The sequence below is a fragment of the Cibotium barometz genome, chromosome 51, assembly GCF_041138505.1.
Source record: "Cibotium barometz isolate CiBa-2024 chromosome 51, ASM4113850v1, whole genome shotgun sequence".
In the NCBI taxonomy this organism is placed as follows: domain Eukaryota; kingdom Viridiplantae; phylum Streptophyta; class Polypodiopsida; order Cyatheales; family Cibotiaceae; genus Cibotium; species Cibotium barometz.
This window is the reverse complement of record NC_141096.1, coordinates 41,454,368-41,477,081: the sequence shown is the minus strand read 5'-3', so window position 1 is coordinate 41,477,081 and position 22,714 is coordinate 41,454,368. Positions and strand designations below refer to the sequence as shown.

At 43.1% G+C, this 22,714-nt stretch overlaps 2 protein-coding genes across 3 annotated transcripts in view; one reads left to right on the top strand and one right to left on the bottom strand.

The window, feature by feature from the left end:
- The first annotated feature begins 212 nt into the window (after positions 1-212).
- On the top strand, positions 213-5,727 carry LOC147609637 (root phototropism protein 3-like). Its single transcript, XM_086787481.1, has 4 exons — positions 213-1,231; positions 1,498-1,567; positions 2,031-3,323; positions 4,803-5,727. The coding sequence occupies exons 1-4, from the start codon at positions 912-914 to the stop codon at positions 5,505-5,507; spliced, it is 2,388 nt and encodes a 795-aa protein (XP_086643607.1). The 5' UTR covers positions 213-911; the 3' UTR covers positions 5,508-5,727.
- A 4,905-nt stretch (positions 5,728-10,632) lies between these two features.
- The window catches only part of LOC147609636 (putative protein phosphatase 2C 80), a 37,764-nt gene continuing 25,682 nt past the window's right edge, over positions 10,633-22,714 (bottom strand). For both annotated transcript variants that reach the window (XM_086787470.1, XM_086787471.1), the window contains 3 exons: positions 12,067-12,388; positions 11,836-11,982; positions 10,633-11,081 (listed from right to left, as the gene is read on the bottom strand). In XM_086787470.1, the coding sequence (XP_086643596.1) occupies positions 10,764-11,081; positions 11,836-11,982; positions 12,067-12,388 (787 nt within the window). In that variant the 3' untranslated portion in view covers positions 10,633-10,763. The remainder of the gene's footprint in view (positions 11,082-11,835; positions 11,983-12,066; positions 12,389-22,714) is intronic.

Here is a 22,714-nt window from a genome sequence, read left to right as displayed (position 1 = left end):
CATAGTTGCATGGCATAGTTTGCATGTGAAACCACGTTAACGTTTAGGGCCAACCGTGCGGTTTTAACGGTGTAGCGGGGCCAAATAGAAGATATAATAAAAAGGCTAAAGGCCCCACACACGAATGGCCCAATGGGTTAGGCATTAAATCCTAGCACGTGAAGTGGAGTAATCACCCTTGCTTAAGAAGCCCAGTTCTACCCTCCTTAACTATAATATTCGGACGTCTTCCTCCAAATTCCAGCCAACACCGGCTTGCCTGCTGTTCACCTGGTTCACCTCTGAACCAAAATTAACCCGCTTGTGACTTCTGTTTAAAAATAAATCAATCAAATTCGATTAGCAATGAGCATTGAAGCCTTGCCACAGTAGCTCGCTTGCATATGAGCCACAATTTCTCTATCATTGTGACGTAGCAGTAAGAATCGCCGCTCACTCATTGGCTGCCTTGTCCATGCAGGAATTCCATAGTTCATCCCTCTGTGACGTCCTCACGTTGCCAGATATTTCACTTACTGCATCCCTAGCTTAGATAAACAATCTTGTAATTTTTCAATAATATATATCTCGATGCTTTGCTAGCTCACTAGCCCACCAATTTATTGATCTTTCCCTTCAGTTTTTGAAGTGCAATTAGTATGATTACTCTACTATTTTGCGTGTGTTGCCCTATTTTTGTTTGTGGGTCTTTACACAAGCTCTTCTAGCTGCTTTGAGCTTCTTGTAGGCTGAACAGATCATCCCTGTCTTCTTTCTTCAGATTGCACTATACCTAAAAAGGGCCTCTCCTGAGTCTAGGCTCATGGGGGTTTTGAGCAAGTAATCAAGGTTATACCCTCAGGATTAAATGGAAGCATTTTGACCAATTATTTTGAGCAATTGTGTATGGCCCCTGCCTCATTGAGCCCAAAATGAAGAAAGCAAGCAGAATGCTTAGTTCTGATACTGAGATTCAATATATGAAGAATCAAGTGAGCAGGATCTTCACCTCAGACAATGAGTTGCAGGTGAAGAATCAAGTGAATAGGCTCCTCTCTTCTGATTCAGAAATCCACACGAAGGGTCAGGCGAACAGGCTACTCAGCTCAGATAGTGAATTGCAATTGAAGGGTCATGTGAGCAAGCTTCTTTGCTCAGATGGCCAAATACAGATGAAGAACAGAAACTACATGATGAGCCCCATGAAGGTGGGCACCAAAGCTGATGGCTTTGAGAGGAAAGGCCAAGCATGGTATGTGTTAACCTTCTTTTTCAGCTGGATTATCCAATGATAAGCATTATTTATTATGTGGGGAGCCTTATCTTATACTTCTTTGCTATAAGTGATACTGTGCTTAATTTTTAAATTTATACTGTGCTTAATTTTCATACTTGTTTGCTGTAGATGAATATACTGTCCTTCATTTTTTGCATTGTCTTGTTGCTTATCTTATCTTTGTTTATTGCTGAGGATTGGTGGTGCATAGATGAGGAAACCCCTTTGCATGTGCTTTGTAGGTTCGTTGCTACAGAACTGCAAAGTGATCTTGTGGTGGAAGTTGGTGATATAAGCTTCAACCTCCATAAGGTAGTGGCCTTAATCTCCTTCAGTTTTTTTTTGGGGAGAGTGTGAGGTATTGATGTTGGTGATGGGGTGCAGCCACTATTAGGCAGCACTGCGTCCAGCGGCTGTAGCCAGCAGGGTTTGAAGTAGGGCTTCCGCCCGGAAAGTCGAAACCCTTACGTCCAACTGGGCTGCATGGCCGGGGACTTCTTAATGTTAAAATTTTTGGAATACTTGATATGCAAAATGGTCACTGTACACCACATGTAACCCTTGAGTATACAATGGATACCAGAACCCAGCATCAAGATGCTGTCTAGCTTGTTTCCTTGACATCAAAAAACCATATGTTAAGAAGCCTTTGTGACTATAATTGGATGTGCCTCATTGATTTTTTAATTTCATGTGATTGATTACTGACCTTGATCATGCTAATACTGTAATCTCACATGGGATTAGTGATCTTTTTGCCTTTATGTGCTTGCAGTTCCCTTTGCTCTCAAGGAGTGGGCGATTGAACCGCCTAGTTTTCGAATCTCGCGACACTCAAAAGGATCACATTCAGTTAGTAGACATGCCAGGAGGGCCAGAAGCCTTTGAATTGGCTTCCAAATTTTGCTATGGGGTTGCTGTGGATTTAACTGCAAGCAACATTGCATCATTGAGGTGTGCTGCAGAGTACCTGGAAATGACTGAGGATTTAGAGGATGGGAACCTCATATCTAAAACGGAGGCGTTTTTGAGCTTTGTTGTGCTCTCCTCGTGGAAGGACTCCATCACAGTGCTGCAGAGCTGTGAGAATTTGAGCCCTTGGGCTGAAAACCTGCAGATTGTGAGAAGATGCAGTGAATCAATCGCTTGGAAAGCTTGCACTGATCCTAGAGGGATCAGCTGGTCTTTCACCGGTAAGGGTCGATCAGATTGCGGCAATGACAATCATCATAGTAATGGCAATAATGTCACAGATGATAGGCCCATGTGGAATGGATTAAAGAACGATTTAAAAAAAGTAGTCCCGCAAGATTGGTGGGTTGAAGATGTATCAAGCCTTAATGTGCAGTATGCTGTTAAGGTTATCACAGCAATTAGATCCAAAGGTATGAGGCCTGATCTAGTGGGTGCTGCAGTTGTGCAGTATGCATTAAAGTGGATACCTGGCCTTGACAAAGAGAATGAATCCAGCACCAAAGAAGGGGTTAATGAGAGCTTTCCTACTAACATCGGAGTTAATGGCAAGGATGATTTCGCTAATCTGCAGAGCAAGAACAGATTAATGCTGGAAAGTATAGTGTCAATTCTACCAACGCAGAAGGATTCATTGACATGCAGCTTTTTATTGAAGCTACTAAGGATAGCAAACACGCTTAATGCTAATGTAATGTGCAGAAAGGAGTTGGAGAGGAGGGTGGGGCTGCAATTAGAGCAAGCAAGCTTGCCGGATTTGCTAATACCGTCGTTTAATCACACGAATGAGACGTTGTTTGATGTGGATTTGGTGCATCGGGTGGTGGAGAACTTTCTGGTGCAGGAGCAAACGGTTCCAGCGAGTCCCCTCATGTCATATAATGACGATGTGAGTGGGCTGGTGAGGGGGGGTGGCCAGGCAACCTCGCAGAATGCTAAGATTAAAGTGGCCAAGCTTATCGACAGTTATTTGGCGGAAGTCGCCAGGGACGCCAATTTGTCTGTGGCCAAATTCCAAGCTCTAGCAGAGCAGCTCCCCGAATACGCACGTGCCTGCGACGATGGACTCTACCGAGCCGTCGACACTTACCTTAAGGTACGCATATTATTATAAGGTTTGATGATTACCTAGCAACATTTCCTGCTCCGTTGGGTAGGTTAATAAGGTAGTTCAAAAAATACCTTATAAAATATAGAACCCCATCTTTTTTTTTCAATATAATTATATTTATATTTATAAACTGCCCAAAAACATATACAACAATAGCCACTCGAGTTCTAACTTCTATCCCATCAAACGAATGAGTGCTCCCAAGAGATGCGGCCCACCAGCGGAGATTCAGTGGTACATTCTAACTATTGAAAGAGTTTTCATTTTGGGGTGTATTATTGTAACTAGCCAAAATTAGGGTGTGCAGATGGGCAAGTGTGCATGTCGAGCTGAGGGCTCGAGTTCGAACTCTGACCGCAAACAAAACCCATCAGAGGTGCGTGTGAGTTCGGACTCTAGCCCGAAGAACGCCCGTCTCTCTCTCTCTCTCTCACACACACAATATATATTCTTTCAATGTCTCTTCTCTTTGTCTATTTCAAAGTCTCTGTCTCTTGTAGACATCTTAGGATTATATTTTACTTAGTTTATTTTCAAAGTAGGATTATATTTTCCTTTGTCTATTTTCAAAGTCTCTCTCTTGTAGATATCTTAGGATTTTATTTTAGGTACTCTTTAACATTTTCATTGCATATAGTATTTTATTAAATCTTCAGAGGGAGGGAGGGGGGGTTCTTGCCAATCGCGCATTAGTGCAATGGAAAGGAAGGAGTTTGTGTCTCCCCAAGTGATGGGTTCAAATCTCTTTCTATGCAAGCAATGGCATATAGTGTTTGTGAGTAGTGTACTCTCAAATTTCAAGCCATGCCAAAACAAAGAAAAGGGAGTTTTCTTTATGCAAGGTAAGTTTTTTTTGGAGAAATTAAATATATTTAGATACCAAGGTTTGAACATTGGGCATTCACAAATAAGTAGATTGAGGTGACAAAGATGTCAAGTTACGATTTACTTTAAAGGTTGGAAACTTTGAAGGAGTTCCTTTTAAAGTTGAAGAAGTTGCACTTGGTCCATGATGAAATTGTATAGATGGTATGGAGTTTGGAACATTAATTAATTGAACCAGCAAACCTTAGATATCTCAAGGTATGTGTTGTCAATATGAAGCAAAATGAAATCTAAACTTCAAGGGACTTGGAATTCTAAAATGAAATGCTCTCCTAAAAAACACGGCATTCTGGTGTATTTATATCAGCAAAAAATTTAAAAAAACAAGCTGAGATTTTAAGTAACTCCTTTGTTAAGGAATGGTTTTTTTATATATTTTAGTTATAAAACTGGCATATTGTAGCAAAAACCGAATAGATTTAAAATTTTTCCTTATTTTGATTGGTTGAAAAATATGTTTTTTTAAAGCAAACTGCTCACGCACCATGGGGCCAATAGTCACTGTGGCGCCAACAGTCACTGTCACTGTCACGGTCAATGTAATGCTGACTGATATGGGTCCATGTTTCGCGTGCGCAGGCCCACCCCGGTACCTCGGAAGTAGACCGAAAGCGACTGTGCCGGCTGATGGACTGCCAGAAGCTGTCTCTCGACGCCTGCATGCACGCGGCGCAGAACGAGCGCCTGCCGCTGCGCGTGGTGGTGCAGGTTCTCTTCTGCGAGCAGGTCAAGCTCCGCAACGCCATCACTGGCAGCGCGCTTTCGCATCGGCCTCCCCTTCCACCTCCCAACAACAATCACCTCTCCTTCTATGACTCCCCCTCCGCCCCCCTGCCACCAGACATCTGCCCCCTCCCGCCAGACCTCGCATCCGACAACGGCAACGACCTTCCGTGCGCCGCCTCCTCCTCGTCCGCTGCCCGCCGCGACCTCCGCCTCCTTAAGCTCGATGTCGAGAAAATGAAGTCCAAGTACGCTGACCTTCAAGCGGACTATAGCGCCCTCCAGCGCCAAATGGAGCGTTTTTCCAAACATGGCAACGGTGCCATCCATGTCCCCAACGGAGCGGCTGCTCCGTCGGCACCGCCCGCCCGGCGGCTCAGCGGACTCGGAAGTGGCTGGAGCAACGGTCTCAAGAAGCTTGTCCGGGCGCCTGGCCAACTCTTCCAGCATAACACCTCCCGCCTTTCCATTGACGAGGGCAGCACCATTAGCGGCGCTACCCCTGCCCCGCCCACACAACTACGAAAACAGCCCCGCCGGTGGCGCAACTCTATCTCATAACTCCCCCATTGCATTTCGATGTATACGTGCTTTTAACTACTTGATCAGTTGTAGTAGTGGGGCTCTCATATAAGCCCCTCCTGGGGGCTCTCACCTGGCCCCTCTCGTACAAGTAAGCTTCTTTTTTTCTCATGTAAATCTTCTTCATTGTGAGTTTTTCACGAGGTTTTTATTTTGTATTTGTATATGAGGCATAAAGACGAAGATGTTACCCCTTGAATCCCTTTAAGCTCCTTGTTTACCAGTGTAGAGCAGAGTGCTCTTTAAATTTAGAGGTGTAGTGTCCAAACTTCAAAGGATAGTCTGGATGGAGAGGGGGAAGGATAGTACATTTTGTATTGGAGGTGTCATTGGCTTGGAAGATAATATATACAGAATATAGAGATCTTTGAGAGAGAAAGAGAAGACTTTACAAACCCTTAACCAAATGTGTGCATTGATGTTTAAACATAAGAAAGTATAGCATGTTACATACACACCATAGCATTCATAAATACCTATTCTTTCGCAAATGCAAAGAGAAATCTCTAGGCAACATTTTATGGAAGAGAGTATATAATATACGATAGAATTTGGAAAGTGGATAGGACTTTATTTATTGATAGAAGTGGAGTGTTCTCTCTCTCCCTCTCTCTTGCAACTCGAATCTCGCATGTGTGATGTGCTTAGGATTAGGGTTTGGGAGTGATTAGTGCTAATCACTTGTTCTCTCATGCTTCCCTCTTGCTTCTTCTCTCTCTCTTGCTTGAGTGATTAGGCTACCAATGCGATCGTCTTCCGTAGAGATCCCACACGATATCTGGGAGAGGGGTTGTATCGCCTGTTAGATTAGAGCAACCAGGCCTGGATGTGACAACGAGTGCAGGAGGAGTGCGGTGACGAGCAGCTACGGTGGAGCTCTTGAGCCTAGCTCGAGCTCGACAGATAAGAAACTTCCCACGACACGCTAGGGTAGGGTTTCCTTAACAATAAGATACACATTGGACTTAACCATGGAGGTATAGATTATTTATGATTGATGTCTGTGCTATTCAACACTACACATAAAAATGCTTGAGTAGGAGTGGAATAAAGCCACTCACTATTACATTAACTGGAAAAATTAGATAGTTACATTCAACTAGGAGCCAAAGAAGTGAGAACCCAACGATAGCTCTTATAACTCCATCAAAAAACCCTTCCAACTCAAGACCTAACCTGGACATCAACTTAACGTAACCTCTTCAACTATAATGGAATCCTCTTCAAGTAACTTCATCAATGACACCCAACCAACTCAAGTCAGAGCCTTAATATCAACAAGTTCACTTCTTGAAACCACCACAAATATAATGGAATCCTCCTCCTAAATGAGAATACCCTTACCCATGACAATTGTCATAAACTTAGAAACCTCTACCATCATTTTGTGTGATGTACCATTTCAACTATTCATGAACCATTCATATGAAACAACGTACACATAGAATTGTTTGGGGTTTTAATGGGCCGAGCTATGAATGGTTTGATAGACAACTCAAACGGTTCATTGTACAAATCAAATGAGATGATGGACAAATCCACTTGATTGACTTGTATATTCCTAGTGGTTTGCACACATGATTCTAATGAGACGTTGAACACTTTAAAATGGGTTGCGTATAATGGTTCGATGACAAACTTCAACAATCCCACATACCAAATCACAATTCAAATGAACCATGCCTCTTTCACTTGGTGCATCACATAAATAAAATGATCTATGTACGACTAAGTCAGTGGAAAATGTCCATGTACCATTGTAAAAAGGTTCAACAGAACATTGCAAAAAATTATAAAAATATTCCTCCTCCCCCTTCAAGGGGTCTCATTTCGCCTACTTCACTACCACCGCCACCTTGCCTTTGCAATGCCTAAAATCTTGGGCAAATGTGCTTCCCAAATTTTTTCATATTTCTTCTCTACCTCTTTCTCTACAATATTGTTTGATGGGGATTTATGTATATGTATATGTATGTATATGTATATTTCATATACATGTATGTATATGTATATTTCATATACATATACATATACATATACATATACATATACATACACATACATACATGCATACATACATACATACATATATATATATATACATACTCACTCTCTCTCAGGTAGCTCCTCTTGCTCCCCAATAGGCGCAACCCCTTTGCCTAGCTGGGGGTTATTGCTCAACATTAGGGGGACCATATCTAGCATAGCATTAGCCAAGCTGCCAGTAGAGCACAACATTCAATAGCTCAACAGGCAAAGTGGAGCATAGCCCCTTAGCCCATCTACCAGAAGAGCACGACATTCAATAACTCAACCAATAATTGATATGGTTTTAGAGTTTAGAACTATTAAGATTTCATTTTCAAACTCTCGTATTATTGAGAGTGGTGGAGGAGGGCAAGACTTAGGAGTCTTGACTGGTCCATACACACTTTCTAACTTGAATTAAGTCTATTTCAAACCAAATATTGAGCAGCCTTAATAAACTCCTTTTCTTCAACTAGGTTAGGATATTGGGCCAACTTTTTGGGCAATGTTTATGGATTCAATTCCACACTTCCGTTAATGGCTTGTCTAATGTAGTTTAATGTTTCATATGCCGAAATAGAAGGTGAGTTAGATCGATCTTAGATTTCAACCTTATCCTTGTCATTGCCAACCAAGATACTCTTCTTCTTTTGTTTCCTTCTTCTTTTTGCACTTCTGGCAGAAGAAGTACCTATTTTCAAGATACTCTTCTTCTTTTGTTTCCTTCTTCTTTTTACATTTTTGGTAGAGTACATGTTTCCTTTGCTTCTTTATCCATAATCTGCTTTGTTTGTGCTCTTGTCATATTAATTGCGTAAGGACATGGTATTCTTTCTTAACCATAGGACTTCCTACATGTTCCAACTGTGGTTAGAACATGTGGACCATGACGTTTACTATTTAAAGATCAAATGGTACTACTTGCATTAGAATTAAATCACCATAATCTCCATATAATATAACATCCCTAAAGTAGCTTTATTGCTACTTCAGCATCTTGTACTTAACATTATTCTTGAATCCCCTCAATATTCTCCTCTAACAGATAGCTATATTCTTCTTGAACAACCACAATATTCTCCTCAAGCAATTGATCGTACTTCTCCTTAGGTAAGAATTCGTCCAACAAACCTGCACTTAGCTTATCTTAGCTTATCATGTTTACTCAAAACTTTTTTCTCTTGCTCTTCTACCCACTTAAGAGCCCTTCCCTCTAAAAATGAAGGTAATAATTCTTCCCATTCTTTAGACTTCCTATCCCCATTACCAACACAAGCTCTTTTAAACTCATAAGGATAAGCTTTTGGATCCTCCCTATTTTTCCCTTTATGACTTAGATGGTGGAAAAAAGGAAAAGATAAATAATAGGATCCCCAAAATTAATTCTCTCTTTCTATGTATATGCCATGGGCATAACACACCCCTCACAAGTCTATTTGGCATACCGGACTTTATGTGAATTAATCACATCAACATATATCTATATAGATTCCATAATTTTTGTACACACTTCGTATCAATCACTATGCACAACAGTCTACGTGAAACATGCACAGAAATACTGCACAACTAAAAGCAATCACTGTCGACATTGCTACAAAGTGTCAATAGTGTTACAAAGTGTCTACGAAAAACCTTACGAGATCTAAAATGACTATAAATAACAAAAATAACGCTAAACAAGGTCCTTCAACCTTAAACACAATATACATGACGCTTTTATTTCACAGAGGAGAGCTTTCCAAGACATTACAGTGCCCCCTCCTACTGTGCCTAGTGTTGCTATCCTTGACTAGTAGGTACCTGCAGAGAATTACTTCAAGAAAAGAGAGAGAGTTATTCTTACTCGTATACTGCTTCCTTTGCTTGCCTCCTCTTGAGCTTTTTACACAAATCAACGCTCTAGTACCATGACAAGAATGCGACAAGGAGAATTAGCTTGAGCTCCTTACAAACAAACTTCTTCACACTCACACACATAAGAGTAGAGAAGTATACAAGAGAGAGATGAACGATAAAATTTTGTTCTTTTTTTCACTTCTCTATAACCATAACATAAAAATAAGTGTATATACTACATGAAAAAGTAGTCTACCACTATAACATACAAAGTCTATAGTGTGAACCCAACTATATGAGCTGGCACCACAACTATGCCATAAAATCAAAGTGCTTGTCATACATATAAAGCACTAGCAACATATCAACCATAATCTCACTAACCATACAAGGTCTATAGTGTAAAACCAACTATGTAAGTTGGCACTACAACTATGCCATAACTCTAGTAAACCAAAATGACTAACGACGTATTAGCTATAGTCTCACCAACCATGCTAGTGGCGTAAGTGCATAGGTGCCATCCTAGCGTGTCATCCATATCTTATCTCAACATGTACTATGAGAAGCAACAAATGCTCTTGCATGTTATCAATCAATCCTTTGCATGGCCCACGTATGTATCAACTCACACACTCCAAATGATCCAAATGACAAGAGACTTAACCAAGACAATTACATGTACTGAAATTGCTCAAGCTATATAGTTGCACATGCAATAATCATGCTCACAAGGCTATGGACTTCCACATTGATTTATTGAAATCAATCTACATAGAGAGCTTAAGTCTTGTGCGACAAATAATGATATCCTTTCATTCAAGATACTAATTATATACTCTTGTATTTTTCACCTAACTGACAAGCACACCATCTACATGATTGCATACTCTTCATTTCCTTCACAATTCACCTGCTCTGATACCAAACGTCAAGTACTTGAACCTCTTCCCCCCATACTTAGAAAGAAACCTCTCTAGAAGGATAATCACTTGATAGTTGAATTAGTTCAATACACGAGTTGATTGCATGGTAAAGAGGGGGTTAGTGGTTACTGAGTTGATTTGATTACTGAGTTGTGACATATTTTATCTTTTGTTTAACATGTTTTCATGCCAATGTGCATGAAAAATACACTCTTGATATACGACCTTGGTCTCATAGGCAGTGCAGGTTGTCTTCATGCATGAAGGTGTTTTTTTTCATGTTGTCATATGGTTCATATTCAGCATCCTCCAAGAAAAATGGATAACAAAATTATTTTGGATTTCTACAAACTTCTGAACCGTAACAACAAATTAGGAGTGCTCTACAGGTCCAACTCTGCAACAATAGAAACATTACAAGTAAACAATGTGCTCCTACATTTTACAAGTGATTTAAACCACCTTTAAGCACATTATAGTTGGTGACATACGATACGACAACGGTAATATCATCCATTTTTCCACCATAGAACAGAAAGCCAGCATCTTGTGCAGCTGCAGAAAAAGGAGTCTGCCGATTGTGATCCTTTGCTCGCTCCCTTGCCATGTATGCAATCTTTTGTGCCGTAACATCAGGACTCATGCCAGACCGTGTAGCCTGCACAACAATGCTTGCCATTTCTGTAGTGTACAAGTTGTCAAATAGCCCATCTGTGCCAGCAATAATGACGTCCCCCACTGCAACTTCTACAACGAAAAGCTGCAGCCAAATATACAATTTGTAGATCAGTAATAGGTTAAATATATACTTATACCCAAACTGGGTGCACCATTAGCCTCTCTCCCACCCCCAGTGGCCCCATAACATCCATAAAACTGCACGTATTGAGGACACGAATAAAGCAACAAAACATGAGAAAGACAAAAAAGACACCAAAAGCATCAGTTCCAACAGGAACACACTTGCAATGCCTGCTTACTAAAGAGTCGCTTGCCTAGCTGCAAGCCTATCACGACGCTATCAAGAGGATGTGATGCACTTCGCCAGTGTTTAAGCCATCCACATCCACCATTTACCAATCCCATGTGTGGACAGCACAGGCAAGATGTGGCCAATGTGAAGTCAGGCACAGCCCCTCCTCATGATCATGGGGTGAAAATCGCCACTGTTCTGCTTTAGTCCCCTCCCCTCCTTTCCATAGTTCTAATCCTGGTTCTGATGATATCACCTACCCAACCATCATATCGCCACCTTTCCAAGTTTTCACAGTGATATCCTACCTGTGCAATTGTAAGTCAGGCAAATTGGATCACTAGCTTGAATGTCTGATATTCAGGCTGCTGTTCCTCATAAATAAAATTAGAGTCAGCCGAGACCCAGGTAAATGTCAGAGAGATGTAACACATTACCACAAGTCAAACAAGCATAAAACACCACACTTAAACATCCACATATATAGCGGGAGATGCACCTTCGGAATTATATCCTAGGGATGGAAGTATTTCACACAAACCTCTGCCGCAGAAACTGGGTCACCACCACAGCTTTCCAGCTGAAATGGCAAGTTGAAATTATGCTGTTGTGCAGGAGACTTGAAGATCATCCGCCCATTTCTCACAACAAGAAATCCACTATCCCCCAAATTTACCGCTTGCAAACCCTGTGAACACAAGATTCCAAATTAATGTGCATCTCCATTGGTACCAGCTAACATGCCTTCACATTTCCAGAAACAATCTCTTACATAATATGAGAGAGCAAGAATGCAAGCTGTGGATGACCCTTGACAAGTAGTCTTGGAATGAGCTTTCTCCAAAACACGAGCAGCATCCACACAGCCTGTGGGCTCCTCTCGAGCTGCTATCAATGATTCGCTCATGAGCTGACGGGCGTACTCTCCAGCATCAACACCCATATCTGCCCAACCTCCAACTCCATCAGCAACTCCGATTACTTGCTTATCAGGGCATATAAAGTAGGCATCCTCTCCTCCTGTAACCTCCTTATCAGGATGAGGGAAATAGCAAGCACCAGATAGAAGCCATAATCCTTTGCTGCTCAAATTCCTGCAATAAATACAAAAATCTTGTCGGTCAAAAGAGAGGGATTGATACATACAGGAGTGTTGTAAAGCAAGCCCAAACAAAGTATCAAATGTTATAGAAAAGATAGTTACTAAAAGGTGTAAAAAAGATGAAAGCTGGTAAAGCCTCTAAGCAGCAAGAGCCAAGACCAAGAAAGAGGAAATAACTTAACCACAGTACCAACTTTTTTCTTGCACAAAAGGCCTTATATCATTAAGGGCGAAATGGAAAGCCATATAGGTAGAGGAGGAAGGTTGCCCATTTTGTGGCCCATGGAACCAACAATCTTCCTAATGCCTGAAAAACAACAGAGCCTACCCAAAATCCAGAGAATTAGCAGGCAGATGCAGGCACCGGACAACAGATGATCGGGCCTGGAATGGTCTGACACCGACACCCACACACACCCCCCACCCCCCTCCTTTGAAGTACTTGCATTACCCGAGTAAATGACCCAGTACAAGCTTTGGGAGTTTCCCTCAAAAACCGAACGGGTACCCAGAACAAATAGACCAAAAAGAGCTATTATACACAGCGGAAAAAACCACAATAAAATATCAACACCACACTGAGCCAGAACGGCTGGCCCTCGTAGGAACTTCTCTATTCCAATAGAAGCTTTTACAAGAAACCAAGGTGCAGGACCCAGGTGCGATCTTGCACCGGATTTTCCACAAAGCGCCAGCAAGACTCTTGCCCAGATCTCAGTCTAGAGCCAAGATAAAAACAGCACCAAAACCTGTCCCAAAGAGTCTCAAAACAGCCCCTAACACCACCCGTTACACGGCCAGTACTATGAGAGAGAAGAACTCTGGCTGAAACCACACATGTGAGTACTGTACGGCTGCGCAGATGCTAAAAAGCGAGCATGCAACCTCTTTCCAGGTGGACAGCAGCACGAGGGAGAAGAAAACTCATGTACGGACAGCTCAGAGAGAGAGAGATCAGTAGGCCACTGTACGGCCAGTGCTGAAACTAGCCGACAGCCCCCCTTGTTCGACCAGCACACAGCAGAAAGAGAGAGGTACTGTTGTACGGCCAGCGCTGAGAGGAAAGAGAGAGAGAGAGAGCTGCTGCCCGCCAGAAGGTGTGAGCGCTCAATGATTAGACCACAGGCTCCTCCCTGCTTTTATAAAGTCGACCAGCCCTATATTTGATGTGCTTTTCCCTTTTTGCTAAAAGTAGCTGAACTTGCCCAAAATATCAACTTTTGTGCTTTTCCCAACTAGTAGCCCAAGGCGCCTCCTTTTGTACACCTGTCCATGCCCAAAATAATAATATGTCCAACCCATCATTAATGATGTTTGAACACACTGACTTATAAACCTTATAAGTCATTCTAATAGGTAAAATCCCATGTTTCTCATGCTCTATAGCTATCATTCAGGCCAAAATTTGCCAATGAATGCTTCTAGCTTTCTTCTGTGGAAAATCCCCATTCTCACCTTGGCTCTGCTCAGTGTGTGAACCGCTCATCAAGACTAGTGAAGGGACCAAACGGTGACATCCCTTCCGCCTTATAAAGTAGTTGTCCGCAACTGGATAAGCATGATACCAGTAGAATACTTTTCAAGTAGGTAAAATGTTCAGGAATCCAGAATCCTTCCGGAACCTTCCCAAAACATAAATACAAAGTGAACACCAGGATAACTAGTCCTGGGAAAACAAACTTTGTCAGGCTCCATATGCCATACATGTATTGTCATGTCAGGCTCCATAGGCCACACACGTACTATCATGTAAGGCTCCATATGCCACACGAGTGTTCATGAGTTAAAAATGATAACCATATAGCAAGGTCGCATCCAAACACCGTTTGGCTTTGATCCAAACGTTTGGAACGATTGAAACGTTCACTAACGGTTGGAAACGTTAGTGAACGTGGGATTTTGATTAATGTAGGTTAAAAAAACAACGCACGTCAACATCAAGTTTTTTTTCTTCTGTTTCTTACGTGCGTGCGGCTCTCTCTCTCTTCGGCGGCGGGCGCTCGTGGGCTGGTCGTGCTGGGCTTCTCTGGTCATGCTGCACATCGCCCAAGTCAGTCTCTCTCTCTCTCTCTCTCTCTCTCTCTCTCTCTCTCTCGCACAGGCTGTCAGGCTCAAGAGTCCACGACTCCACTCTCTCTCTCTCTCTCTCCCTCCTGCACACGGCAACTCTCTCTCTCTCTCGCTCTCTCCCTCTCTCTCCCTCCGTCCCTCCCTCCTGCACACGCTCGCGGGCCGCGGCTGAACTCTCTCTCTCTCTCTCTCTCTCTCTCTCTCTCTCTCTCTCTCTCTCTCTCTCCCGCAACTCTCTCTCTCTTGGGATAGTTTCCTACGACGTTAAAAAGTTCTCTTCTCTTCTCTCTTCTCTTCTTCTCTCCCGCAAGTCTCTCTCTCTCTCTCTCTCTCTCCCCCCCCCATTGCAAGTCTCTTTGACGAGTTTCCAAGGACAGTTTTGTATCACCCCAGTGAGATAGCTATATTTATGTTTTCATTCTGTTTTATTTTCCATTCCATGATGAGATATGCCATGGACATTATTGTACCACTTTGGTCTCACAGGCCCATTGGGTCTTTAGTAGACGCTTAATCTCTCTCTCTCTCTCTCTCTCTCTCTCTCTCTCAGAAGGCTCTCTCTGTTGCACCTCCCCGGATCCCTACACAGGCTGAAATTTTATTCGTATTGTGCTTGAATTTTGAAATATATATTATAACTCTCGAGTCGTGACTTGTCTTGACATTTCTCCATTTTCTTGATTGCTTTTTGTGCATATGCCATGGATGCCTCGCGCACCGAGTTCCGTATGGGCAAGGCACACCATCATTCAAGGCACACCCAACACCCCAGGTGTCGATCACTCCAACACGCGCGTGTGGAAGTGCAAATATTGTGGAGGAATATTTACTAGCACATCGACTCCTCTTATTTATCATGTTGTCCAAGTTACGGAAGGTGGCATTGGACCATGTGCAAATGCACCACAGGAGGCGATTGATGAGATTCGGCAGGAGAACCCATGGATCTTCATCGGATCACAGCTTGGTACGGATAGTAGAGTCATCATTGAGGATGAGCAACTAGATACACCTGTGCATATGGACCCATCAGCTATTGGGGGGCCAGCATGTTCATATGTGGGTGGACAGATGTCACAATCAGGCTCAGTGGAAGGGCCATCCACAGGTTCAGGTGTAGGTCCTAGCCGAAAGTGTCATGTGCACAGTGTGTATCTACCGTGTGCTACACACTCACAAGACTAGCTTCGAGGTTTGGGGATGCTTGGAGCTAGGCCAGGCTAATTGGCGAGCTGAGTTAGGGATAGACTAACGGGCGGGCACCCAAGTATGGACGGGAGGGTGCCCAAGTGTGGACACCCGATGACCGGCCAAGAGCCTATAAAAGGGTGGCCAAGGTTAGTCATTAGTTCATATAGAGTCTCTCGCGTGTCTTTGTGAGAGCTCTATGGTCAGGAGCCTGGATCTAGTGCAGACATGCACCTGCTTCATGCAGCCGAGGTTGGTAGCAATCTCGAGAAATTTAGGAACTTGCAGATGAAAGCTACGAAAACTTTGGACGAGGCCATTCATTCCGCTCGTATCTATGATGATACAATGGTCTCTTCCAAGTCTAAACCCGTTACCAAGCACGGAAACAAGCACAAAAGGAAGTTCTCCGCACCGATGGCTTACACGACAAAAAGAAAGTCTTTGGACCAACCTTCAAATAATTCTACTTCGACCCCAGCAAAGAAAAAACGTCTCCATAAGGCTTTGAAGCTCAAGGAGGAGGGACGTTGCTTCATCTGCGAAGAAAAAGGGCATATGCGTAACGAGTGCCCAAAGCAAAAAGGTGCAAAGACTAACGCAAGAACCAAGCCAAAGGCAGCTAACCAGTTGTCTTTCACAGGTATGTCAGTTACTGTACTTTCTCGCCCTAGTTCATGTTCTGATTGTCTGTTCAACTCTAAAGTTTTTGGTGTGCATGATCTTCTCCGAGTTTATGGAAAAGTGAATGGCCATAGAATGCACATTCTTCTAGACCCTGGCAGCTTAAACAACTTTGTTAATTACAAACTTATGCAGAAATTGGGTCTTGACACAACACCCAGCGATCATACCTATGAGGTACGCCTACCTGCGGGTCGGCAAGTATGGGATCGAAAGGTGGAGACGCTACCGATCTGGATTCAGGACTACAAAGATACTCTGGAATGCTATATTATGCATCTAGAGCATGTAGACTTGTTATTAGGGATTGAGTGGTTTAAGACTCTTCAAGTCCAGATAGATTGGTCTAGTCATACTTTTTCTTTTGAACATAGGAACACCAAGTATAGTATCTTAGGTGATTGTATCCATCCCTCTCAGGGACCTCTTGTACATACAGTTGATTTTGGAAATATAATGGATTCTTTCTTGTATGCTGCTTAGTGCTTTCCATTGTGTCTTGATTCCACTTTCTTCATTTCTCATATCTTCTATGGATGTCAATGAATTAAGTGTGTTTGAAAGCAAAGAATTAAAGAAGATACTTGATTTGTTTCAAGATGTATTTCCTAAGGAACTGCCATCAGGCTTACCACCTAAAAGGATAGTAGATCATTATATTGACCTGGTCCCTGGTGCTCACCCTGTTAGTATTCCACCTTACAGGATGAGCCAAGCTGAGGAAGATGAGTTGGCTAAACAACTCAAGGATTATTTGAGGATGGGCTAGATCCGTCCAAATAAATGTCACCAGTCTGGACATTTCCCAGTCTGAAAGGGGTCTGGTGGACTCCAGGATGTTTAAATATTTGGAAAGTACAAGCTTTGGGAATGGGAGATTATCCTAGAATAGAAAGGACCACACTCCTAAAATTTAGAAGAGTTGCTATTTTTGGCCCACCGACTCCGATGGAAATCCTGTTCGCGTCATTACATCTGGAATTGAGGAGATACCAAGAGTTGGCAAAGTGCCTATGACAGAATGTCGACCAGTTGGGATATTTTTAGAGATAAAGTTTATGGAAGGACCCATCTCTTAGATTGGGACATGTGGCAAGAAAGTGGACCAAAGTGAGACAAGTGGCTTGACACTTGTCAGAAAGTGGATCAAAGTGAGACAAGTGGCCTCACACTTGTCACTTCAGCTATTGTGTGGCTCTCCACTTGTCATTGTAGCCTTCTCTTGCCATTTTAGCTCATGGAAGGCCCAAATCTATAAATTGGAGCCCTCTCTCTTCATTAATAGAGGCTCTCTTGCTGCACACTAGCCTCTACCACCGTTACAGGCTGCCCTAATGATGGCTACTCTCTTTCTCTCTCTCTTGAAGGCTGCCCATGAAGAATACCGGCTGTCGGGGACTGTTTTGGAGGCTTCCATCGTGAAGAAATACTGAAGGCAAGGGTATTCAATCATTTTTTATGATTTCTAGCCATTGTACTTGTTGTACCAGCAGTTGTACTTGCTGTACCAGCCATCGTACCGGCTGTACCAGCCACTGTTCTGGCTGTACCAACCCTTGTACCGGCTGTACCAGCCATTGTACCTACTGTACTGGCCACTGTACCTATTGTTCCGGCTGAATGGAGAGCTGAACCTGTTGTACCAGCTCTATTGCATGAAGACCCGTGGTTTTTGGGGAAGAATCAGTACCCATACGGAGGTATATCGATTATGTTGTTGGCTCGGCATTTCTATAGCCTATCTTCCGGCTTGGTTGCCTCGTGTTGGGTTGTGTTATGGCATTTGTATATAGATAATCCGGCATCTCCCGTGGGGAGAGTAAGGCCCTCAAAGCTTGTACATGATATTATTCTCCTTGGGTAATAAAATACTCCAAGGGGGGGGTCGGCCCATTCCGACCTCTATACGGTGTCACACGTGCAAGCTCCATTTTCAGCATTTGTGGATGTTTTGTCCAGCTTTATGTTTTATGCAAAGAGATGATGGATATGTGTTAAGGCTGTGGCCATGTTTAAGTGTTTTAACATGCATTGATGGTATCAACAAGTGTGTAAATGGCCCTAGTCCCCCGGGCACCTGCCGCCACGAGTCACAGTAAATCACCTTGGGGTGCACCTGTGTTGCTTAGGAGAAAGAAGGACAACACCTCGAGAATGTGTATAGATTACAAGAGATTGAACAAGCTGACAATTAAGAACCGTTATCCTCTCCCTAGATCAGATGACCTGATTGACTGGTTAGCGGGAGCGAAATATTTCACAAAGATAGATTTACATACTGGCTATCACCAAAGACGTATTCATGAAAGGCATGTCGAAAGAACTGCCTTTTCGGACTAGGTATGGCCATTACGAGTTTCTCGTATTACCTTTTGGGTTAACCAATGCTCCAGCTACTTTCCAACAATGATGAACGATCTTTTTCGTGAACATTTGGAAAAATTTGTGGTTGTGTTTCTCGATGATATTTTGATATATAGTCGTACTCTTGAGGATCACGTTAGACACCTCACGATTGTCTTAACTATTTTAAGACAGAATCGACTATATGCTAAATTAAGTAAATGTGAGTTTTTCATGACAAACATCATTTACTTGGGACACAAGATCACTAGAGATGGATTGAGCATTGACTATGACCGAGTTCAGAAGGTTCTGGCGTGGCCTATACCGCAGACAGTGAAACAACTTCGTTCTTTTCTCGGTTTTGTTGTTTTTCTTCGGAAATCTGTGCAGGAGTACTCTCAGCTCACACTACCGATAACCGACTTATTGAAAGGTTGTGGACGTAAGTCGAATCATCCTATCACCTCGAATAACGATCTGGATATGGCCTTCAGACTTTTGAAAGATAAAGTCAAGAAAGCACCTATCTTAGCATTACCCGATCCTAGTCGGCCTTATGTTCTTGAAACTGATGCCAATGACTATGCAATCAAGGCTGCTCTATTTCAAGATGGTAGACCTGTTGCTTTCGAGAGTAAAAAGCTAGACGACACTCAATTTCCTTGGCCAACCCTTGAGAAGGAGCTTTATGCTATCATTCACGCTCTCAAGGTTTAGAGACATTATTTATATGGCTCCAAGTTTGTGGTATTGACTGATTGTCAGTCAATCAAGTATGTGTGTGATGCAGATTATTTGAGAGGAAGGAAAGCTCGATGGGCTGAATTAATGCAAGATTTTGATTTTGAAATTCGTTATCGAAAGGGGTCCATGAATAGTGTCGCAGATGCGCTTAGTCAGATTAGAGAGGTGAATACTTTGTCTTTCACCGAGATTTCTACTGACTTATTTCAGTCATTGAGAGGGCTTTGCAAGACTGATAGTTATTTTGGTCCGTTTTGACAGAAGATCCAGAACAGGAGCTCATTGATTGACCAAGACCCAATGACTGAGCAACCTACCATTCAGGCTGCAGGAGGTTAGTGGATGATTTGGAATGGTTTACTATTCCGTAATGACAAAATTTGTGTACCACGGATCTCGGACATTAGGTCCAAGATTCTTAAGAAGTGTCACGACGCCCCTTCTGCTGGACACCCTGGGGTACACAGGACATTATCATTAGTGAAACACACTTTTTATTGGCCGAAGATGAACGGCTATGTAGAAGATTATGTTCTCAAGTGTCAAGTTTGTCAAGCAAATAAAGCTGAACGCTTTAGACAGGCTGGGTTGTTGCATCCTTTGCAAATCCCAGGTAATAAATGGGAAAGTATTTCCATGGATTTTATTATCGGATTGCCAAGAACAAGTCAAGGCCACGATTCTATTTGGGTTGTGTTGGGGTAAAGGCATAATGCCCACCCTTATAGTGTGTACAAGCCCATAAGTTATAGTACATAGTACACTTAGTACTTTTAATGTACTAAGTGCACTATGTGTACTAGTGCAATATACATGTGTGATAGGGGAGTCACACACTCAATTGATTGATGAGTTGACTTATCCCCACAACTCTCACTCTCTCTCTCCCTTGCTTCTCTGTGTATGTCTTCCATGAATGAACTCTAACCTAACCCTAATTCAGGTTCCTTCTCCCCTACAACTGGTATCAGAGCCTAGTGGTCCCTCCCTCTTCTCCTTGCTGATTTCTGGTCGTATTCAGCCCCATCAACTGGTCGCCTACTTCCATCAACTGTAGAAGGTCGCAGACAGGCTGGGCGAGCTCGTGGCACAAGGCAGCATTCGCAGGAGCCGATGCAGGTTAGCCAGCGCACCAATTCGCAGGAGCCGATGCAGGTTAGCCAGCGCACCAACAAAGTGCACTAGGCGGGTTCTGTGCAACACAAAGCGTCGACTTGAAGCGTGAGCGAGCGCTGGGCATAGAAGGCGCTAGGCGAATACACGGCGCAGGCAAAATCTGCAGGCGAAGGCAGCATAGCGAGCGTCAAGCGAGTCAGCTGGCGCTAGTCGTATAGTTGCGATTTGATCGGCTGGCGCAGCTTCTGGGCGAGAGGGTAGCACTCCATCAGTGTCAGGCTCCACCCGACTCAGGCGTGTCAGGCGCCACACGCTAATCGTGTAGCGTGGCTGAGGCAACGAGCGAAGCTGCAGCAGCCAGGCGGAACAGGCATCTTACAGCCGGAGATGAAAAGGGTCCTCACCTCTTCATCGCCAGCAGAAGGAGAAGTCAGGGCCGAGCCCCCAGCAACAGCGTCTGCCATCTCAACTAAGGCAGCATAAAAACAAAACCTGCAACGAGTCAGCAAGAAGAGCCCCCCCCTTTTTCACCTGCAAGTATCAGAAATCAACACACAAGTCAGGATCAATCAAAATCGACTCCTGCAAACCTCAAATTCAGCCTGAAAATCAGAAAAGCAGAGGTATTTTGCTTCAATTTTGGGAATTTCTCATCAATTCAATTAATTGAGCAGGTACAGGTGCATAATTGCTCAATTTTTGAGCAAAATTGGCAAAATTGGGTGACATTGGTCACATCCCACGTCAATTGGCAGGAAATCGGTGACATTGGTCACATTTGCAGTCAATTGGCAGTAAATTGGGCATTGAAATTTGGGGCTTTTGATGTAAATGTGCAATTAAGCACTCATACATGCTGTATGATGTGAAAAATCGCACATTTGGGCAAAATCGCAGCAAATTGCAGCAAATTGCAGTGCAAATCAAGGGGCTTTTGTGCCGATTTGGTTGATTTGCATGCAGGCAATCGCATTTGATGCTATGTACAATGTGTTGATGCCTTACAAGCACTCAATGTGCCTGTAAATCAAGGGGCTTTCATGTATTTGATGTATATGTGGCCAGGGGGAAGCATTGTGAACACTCTGGATGCCTTCATGTGCGTCAATGTACCATGTATGATCAGCAATTGATCTCAAATCAAGGGGCTTTTCAAGTTTGTATGCTTGTTGAGCTTGGCAAAGCAGCAGGCAAGACATTTATGCCTTGAATCCTCAAAAAAATCAGCTTGCAGTCAAGGGGCTTTTGCCCAATTTCTGTTCGGGACTGTTTTATGCAGTGTACAGGACTGTAAAAGTCTGATTTTCACTCATTTGGACAGCCAGGAGAGCATTTATTGCTATTGTACCTGCTGGTACAGATTTGGCACAGCTTTGTGCATGTTTTGGCATGGCTGTACACTGTTTTGAGTGATCAAAAGGTTCAAATTCAGCTGCTGAAATTGCCGGTACAGGTTTGGTACATCATTTGTAAGCAATTAGTACTGCTGTACAGTACTTTGGAAGGGCAAAAGAGCACATTTAAGGTGCTGTCCAAAATCTGCAGCAACCAGATTTTGGTGTTTTCATCACAAAAAGTGGGAGAAAAGTTGCATTCTTGCTTCCGCAGTGGGAGATAAAGCTTGGGAGAACATTTGTGAGCACTTTGTGTGCTTAGGGTGCAGTGTTTGCACATCTTTTGGTGCAGTGTTTGCACATTTGCAGGGAGTCAGGCATTACAGGTTGCATATTGCTATGGCAACCACAGGTGAGAGCTCTTCATTGCTTCACATCAAGAAGCTTGAAGGCTCGCATAACTATGATATTTGGCAAACCCAGTGCTACAATGTGTTGCTCCAGAAAAAGCAGCACAAGCCTCTCAAAGAAAGGGGTGTGATGCCCGCTTCTCTTACAGCTGAAGAGTGGGAAGATATGGATGAGCTGGCAAGATCTACTATCATGTTGTCTGTGTCAGACTCATTACTTTTCAGCATTCGTGAAGAGAAGACAGCTTGGGGAATGTGGCAGAGATTGCAGGACTTGTATGCCCAACAAAGTGCCTCAAGCAAAGTGTATTGGTTGAAGAAACTCATAGGTCTTCAGATGAAGGAAGGGGCATCTATGACAGCCCATCTCAATGAGTTTAATGGTATTGTCAGCCAAGTCATCAATCAAAAGTTGGCGATGGACGA